Raw genomic sequence first — 6464 nt, 5'->3', positions numbered from 1 at the left:
GTCCACAAGGTATCAACCAAAACACACACACACACCCAACGCCACCGCGCGAAGATCCAACACAAACGCACGGAACACAACACACAACATAGGTTCAGCTGTGGGCACAGCACAACAAACCCAACACAACCACAAGGAACGCACAGACAACAAGCGGCGGCGGCGTCGATGACGAAGGAGAGCTAATCCGGCTCAGGCGGTGGAGAGGGGAGCGGCGGAGCCATCCGGAGAGCCATCGCACGAAGTTGGGTGATGATGAAGGTGATGGCGTCTCTCTCCCTGGGGCGGCTAAGCGGCCGCCGAAACTGCAAGTAACTAGACCATTTGAACAAAAGCATTAGTAGCGCGCCCAAGAGGTATACGCTGAATCACAAAAGGAGGCCTAAACCAAAGGAGGCCTAAGGGGATGGATGGTTAATGTTTCGCAAAGGGGATGGATGGTTAATGTTTCGCAAGAAGCTTCGTCCCAGCGAACGGGTCTAATAGGATGACGTGGGCCAGCTGCTGCTCCAAGATTCAGCAGAAAGCGACGGTGATCGGGGCGTTCGCCGGGAATCGTCAGATTTTTACGGTCCCCGGTTAGCTTTTCCTTAAACTTATTTATAACCCTAAAGAAAAAGATCAATGAAATTATTGATTGATTTGAAAAAGAAAAGAAAAAGGACTAGAAGTGTGTACGTGCACGCGCAGCGTCTGAATTAATTTGGGCGTACCTACGTGTCAATTCAACCCCGCTGCTGGCCGGATTGTCCGTTCGTACGTACGTATGGCATCTCATTCATCTAGCTTGCTAGCGCACTCCTAATTCGAAATGTAGTCTCGTACGTGGCCGACTGGCCGTCGAACACCGTCTTCCCAACTACATAGGGATGTAGACTACATCCCTCGTCCAGCCATCAGATCGTCTGTTCCTTCTCCGGCCAAGGCGCCAGCTCTCAAAGTCAAAGCGCCAAGAGAGATCACCGATGTTTTACGTTGAGCGAGCAATGGCCAAATCCGCCGCGTCCCTTCTCCCCGGTCTTCTCCCGACCCCGCAGATGAAGCCGTGCCTCATGATCCTGCCGGCTTCCTTCGCCTCCAAGCCCAACCCCATGCCCGGCCGTGCCGACTCCGTTGAGAGGTGGGAATGGGATGCGCACAAGAAGGACAAGAAGCCCACTACCCCAGCGGCCCAGCCTCGTCGTGCTGCAGCAGCTCAAGTCCCGGCCGAGCCTCATCCTGCGAGTGTTGGGACATAAACAAGCAGTTCTCCGGCAGCAGCCGCACGTCCTCGTCTTCGTCGTCGTCAAGCCGACCAAGCAGCACGAGCCCCGGAGGGAGGTGGGATAGCAACAAGCGGCTGCCGCCCAGCCGCGCGACCACCGCCGATCGCTGGGACACGCACAAGAAGCCTTGCCCGGCACAAGCTACCGCCGTGAGCTGGATGGGCGACAAGGAGGACCAGGAGGACGACGACACAACGGCGATGGTTCTGAAACCGACAGCGCCGCCGCACATAGGCCCCATGTTCTCTTGCCTGAGTTTCCTCGCCTCCCCTGACCCGAGCATGCTTCCAATGCCGACCTTTTTTTTCTCGCGGAACCCGGAAGTGCGTCCGGTACAAGCCTTTTAGGGCTTCATTAGCTAGTAGTTGCTCGTTCGCACTGCTCATGTATATTTGGACATACACTTTGTAACTAGCTAGTGTGTTGAGGTAGCAGTGGGTATTTTTTCTATCATTTTATGTTCATGCATATGTAGCAGCATTGATCGCATTGTACTCTAACGTTCAAGATCATTTGTTGTTTGTTTGTCTTCTGATCGGCACTGCTGTTACAAGCTAGCTTTTTTTTTTTTGAGGGAATGCTTTTACAAGCTAGCTAGTTTAAGATGAAGGTAGCATCAGGTGTTTTTAACATACACTAAATCCCGGTGATGCACCCAAACATCCTGGAAGGTCATGCATGCATTAAACTGGATCAAGAAAAAATTAATCAACAAGGCTAGCAGCTGGCTAATCAAAAAAAAATTGGGCTGCAGGTGCATGAAAATTTTGGAAAAATTAGATTGCAAAATCATATTTGTGTTCTTGAGTCTATGTTTAGGCCTTATACAAAAAAAATAAGTATCAAACATGAGGGTGCCAAGACTCTATCTCGAACATGGAGTTTACTGGTTTTCTTTAATTTCTAAAAGTGGTAACAAAGTCCTGTTAACATGGTACCCTCATATGACATCTAGAGACGGTGGTAAAATTTTTGAGAAGGTATAATAGAATTTGTGACGTACACTGCCTAGAATTTAAACCATCTTCGAGGAAGAAACATGGTTTAGAGAGACACCAAGAGCCAGGTTTGAAGGCGATACGACTGTTGTTTCATCCATTGGACTTTAATAATCTTCCACACTCAAGATACGGTACTACATGCTCTAAGTCAAAATTTGGCATTCTGTAAACTGAGCCTAGTTGAGATGGTTAGGTTTCTTGTGATGGAAACAACCCATCAGTGTTCAAGTCCGAGACTATACACTCGTGCTCGCATTTTTCAGAATTATTTAGGCTTTCAGGTGATGTTCATTCAGTGGGAGGAGACACTCCCGTCCACTATGAATGTGCATGTGGTGACTTTGTGAGTTGTTGTCTCGGCTCAGTATCTCGGAGGTGCTCATAGGAGTACGGTGTGTATGCGTGCGTTCATAGGGATGCGTGTATGTGGACAACTGAGTTAAATGTGCTAAAAATGGCATTTTGGGGGGATTCATTAGCTACGATTAAATGCATTTCTAGGCATTTGAACTGCAAGTGCATGAAAAAGTTGGGTCAAAAAATTACATTTGTGTTTTTGAGTCTATGTTTAGACTTTATACAATAAATAACAAACTTGAGGGTGTCAAGACTCGACTAAGAACATGGACTTATTATTTTTTAATTCCAAAAGATGAAAACAAAGTCTGAAAATATGAAACTTGGCATGGTGCACTCATATGACATCTAGAGACTCGCATAAACCATTAAGAAACACCTTCTCAAAAATTTTAAATGACATTTCAATCCTTCTGCAAAACTAGTCAGTACTCCCTCCGGTCATTTATACTTCGCATATTAGATTTATGTCAAGTCAAACTTTGCAAAGTTTGATCAAATTTATATTAAAAAATATCGCCTTTCATAACGAATTTACCAATATTAAACTACATTTCATAACTATGAATTTGACCGGCAGCAAAGGGATAGGGTACGCCATCGTGGAGGAGCTCGCCGGGTTCGGTGCGAGGGTGCATGCCTGCTCCCGGAACGCGGCGGAGCTGGAGGAGTGCCGACGGCGGTGGGAGGAGAAGGGCCTGCATGTCACCGCCTCCGCCTGCGACGTCTCTGTGCGCGCCGACAGGGAGAGGCTCATGGACACCGTCCGGCAGACCTTCGACGGCAAGCTCGACATACTAGTGAGTTCTATATGTGTCTGTAAACTGCGGATTTTGTGTGTCTTCTGGATTGCTAGCGCCTAGCGATCGGGAGTATGTATATGTATGTACGTAGGTGAACAACGCGGGGCAGCTGCTGGTGAAGCCCACCGCGGAGTGCACCGTGGAGGAGTACTCCAAGGTGATGGCTACCAACCTGGAGTCGAGCTTCCATCTCAGCCAGCTCGCGCGCCCTCTTCTTGTGCGCGCCGGAGGAGGCAGCATCATTAACATGTCCTCCATTGGAGGCTCCATCGGCTTCGTTGGCTCCACCGTCTATGCTATCACAAAAGGTACGTGCTCACTCCATTTCAAGATAAATCTCATATTAGTTTCAGTTTAAGTCAAATTTTGTGAAACTAGATCAGCTTCAAGTTTAAAAATGTCATTACATCATGTATGTAGGTGCAATGAACCAACTGACGAGGAGTTTGGCCACCGAGTGGGCCCCTGACAAGATCCGTGTGAACGGTGTCGCCCCAGGATTTATCACAACCGATATGATTAAAGACGTAAGCAACATAGTACTACCTCTGTTCCAAATTACCTGCCTTAGATTTCTCTAGATACAGAGGTATCTAGCGAAAATCCATTTCTGCACCCGAGCTCATCTGCACCCGCGCCGACGAAAAAAATCAAAACAAATACTAGAAAAATTCAAAAAATTCCAAATAAAATTTGTGTGATAGACATTTTGATGCGTGAGGCCCGCTCCAAATTTCAAGTCATTTGGACATATGAGCAGCTCTCAGCAAAAAAGACAAATTGGGGGTCTGTAAAAATGTTTACTGTTCATGTACTGTTTTGGTCCGATTTGTCTTTTTTGCTGAGAGCTTCTCATATGTCCAAATGACTTGAAATATGGGGCGGGCCTCACGCATCAAATTGTCTACCATACAAATTTTATTTGGAATTTTTTGAATTTGTTTTGAATTTTTTATGAATTTTTTTCTAACCGGGTGCAGATGTGCCTGGGCACCAAAACGCCCTACTCGGTATCTAGTGTTAGATGTATTTGTATTTAGACAAATATAAGACAGGTAATCTAGGACGGAGAGAGTACTGTATAGCCTAATGGAGTAGCAAATGTTTTCTTGTTTATAAACGAGCACCACAGTAATTTTTAACTAGGCCTGGTAAGTTTTTGGTGAGATACTAAGTTCACTTTATCCTAAAAACAAAGTAATGCGTTCACTTTTTTATGCGGAAGTAACGAGTTCACTTTGTACGAGGAGGGACAAGAATTTGGACATCACGGATATTATTTATGGATATATTTGGCCAAAAATGCTAGACACACGGACTAACCATTAACAAATTTGTGGATATTATTTGTGGATATATTTGGCAGATGGATACGGAGTACCTGGAACAGGAGCACTCCAAAACCCCGTTGCGGCGGAGTGGCAAGCCAGCTGAGATCGCCTCCACGGTGGCATTTCTGTGCATGCCGGCGGCTTCCTTCATCACCGGGCAGGTCATCTGCGTCGACGGTGGTCGGACCATTAGTGCTTAATTAGTCGTCATCACCGCCACTGCATAAGTTGTTAACTAATTACTTGGCGAATATGTAGTAGGTGTGTTGGGAGTAAACAAACATTAGTAAATAAATGATGCCAACTAGGAGTAACAATAAGTGCCATCATGTACAGTACATGTATGTATGTGTGTACATATACGTGTACGTGTGTAGGGATGAAAACGCAGCGGAAACGGACGGAACTGAGTGCTACCATATTTGTTTTCACATTTTTTTTTGCAGAAGCAGAAACGAATACAGAAACCCCGGAAATGAATACGGAAATAGATACTACCGGAAACGGACACGGAGCAAATACAAAGTGGATACGAAACAGAAATAGGCATTGATCGGAATTTAAAAACCCCTTGAATCATACAGAAATACACACAAAAACAAACAAATTTAATGAGTTGTTAACATGGCTATAAAATAATATCATTATGTTAGCAACTTACCGTAGTATTGTAGTTGTACCGGACAATTGCGTATATGGTCAAGCTGAGTACATGTGTGGTAGTAGAAGTTCGGCCTTAGATCCATTCTACTAATTGTGTCATTGTGTTCTCTTTGGTGGTTGGGCTACAAAGTAGCTATAGGTCTATAGTAAAAACAAAAATTCCATATTCACGAGAACGGAAAGTTCCATTTCCATGCATGTTCCACCGGAAAACACCATTCCGTTTTTGTTTCCGCTTCCGCATAAAAAATTCCATTTCCACTTCCGTTTTGTAAATTTCCGTTTCCGTTTTGATATTTCCTCTCCGTTTCCATTTTTCCTCCGCAAAAACGAAAAGTTTCCACTCCATTTTCATCCCTATACGTGTGTATATGTGGTGATAATTTTGTAACTACTATTGAACAGTTCAATATGAATATTGCAGGTCTGACTTGGATACTGGAGGAAATCAGAAGACCTTACAAATCAGTTTAAGAAATAAACATAAAAAAGTTTTTTATCTATCCTGTCCTGTGTATGTAGAAGGCAGGGTGCAGAAGCCCATGTTATCCCCTTTAATAAAAACTAAATCGGCAACGCGCCTTGGCGCGAGGGTGCCAGTCCCAATGATATGGTCAAGTTGTGGAAGATCAAACGGCATGATGTATTAGTATGAAGGCAAGTTAAGCACATGTAACAGGACAACCAATTATCCGGTTTAAGGGTAAGAATAAACATTCACACTGTACCAAAAGAATAACATCATCAAGTTCAACACGGTCATGAGATTATAAAAGCTAACCCACCCCGGAAGCAAGACAACATCCAATTCAGCACGGGCATATGATTACAAAAGCTAATTAGCTAACATTAAGTTCGTAATATGAGCAGGAACATAATTGAGCAAAAGCCAACAGTGGCAATAGAAAGATAAAACTACGATGCCATAGGTAGGCATACAATAGTAGCTTGGTTCAATTGCCTCCATGAATGCCATTCCATTTGAGATACGACGCCAATAATATCATTGACGTTTGTCCTACTTCCAGATGCCTCTGTTTTGTG

General features: G+C 44.7%; 1 protein-coding gene across 1 annotated transcript; it reads left to right on the top strand.

Annotated features, from left to right (window-relative positions):
• The first annotated feature begins 3186 nt into the window (after positions 1-3186).
• On the top strand, positions 3187-4957 carry LOC123082687 (tropinone reductase homolog At2g29370-like). Its single transcript, XM_044504966.1, has 4 exons — positions 3187-3423; positions 3518-3734; positions 3847-3953; positions 4793-4957. The coding sequence occupies exons 1-4, from the start codon at positions 3187-3189 to the stop codon at positions 4955-4957; spliced, it is 726 nt and encodes a 241-aa protein (XP_044360901.1).
• Positions 4958-6464: the final 1507 nt, after the last annotated feature.

This window comes from Triticum aestivum, chromosome 4A (assembly GCF_018294505.1).
Source record: "Triticum aestivum cultivar Chinese Spring chromosome 4A, IWGSC CS RefSeq v2.1, whole genome shotgun sequence".
NCBI lineage: Eukaryota > Viridiplantae > Streptophyta > Magnoliopsida > Poales > Poaceae > Triticum > Triticum aestivum.
The sequence above is the reverse complement of the archived record's forward strand: the minus strand, read 5'-3'. Positions and strand labels throughout refer to the sequence as shown.

Excerpts from the sequence above, each read along its gene's own strand:
- LOC123082687 (XM_044504966.1), top strand. The coding sequence starts at position 3,187 with ATGAATTTGACCGGCAGCAAAGGGATAGGGTACGCCATCGTGGAGGAG. Across the intron at positions 3,424-3,517 it reads ACGGCAAGCTCGACATACTA|GTGAACAACGCGGGGCAGCT; the intron begins GTGAGTTCTATA and ends GTATGTACGTAG. Across the intron at positions 3,735-3,846 it reads CGTCTATGCTATCACAAAAG|GTGCAATGAACCAACTGACG; the intron begins GTACGTGCTCAC and ends TCATGTATGTAG.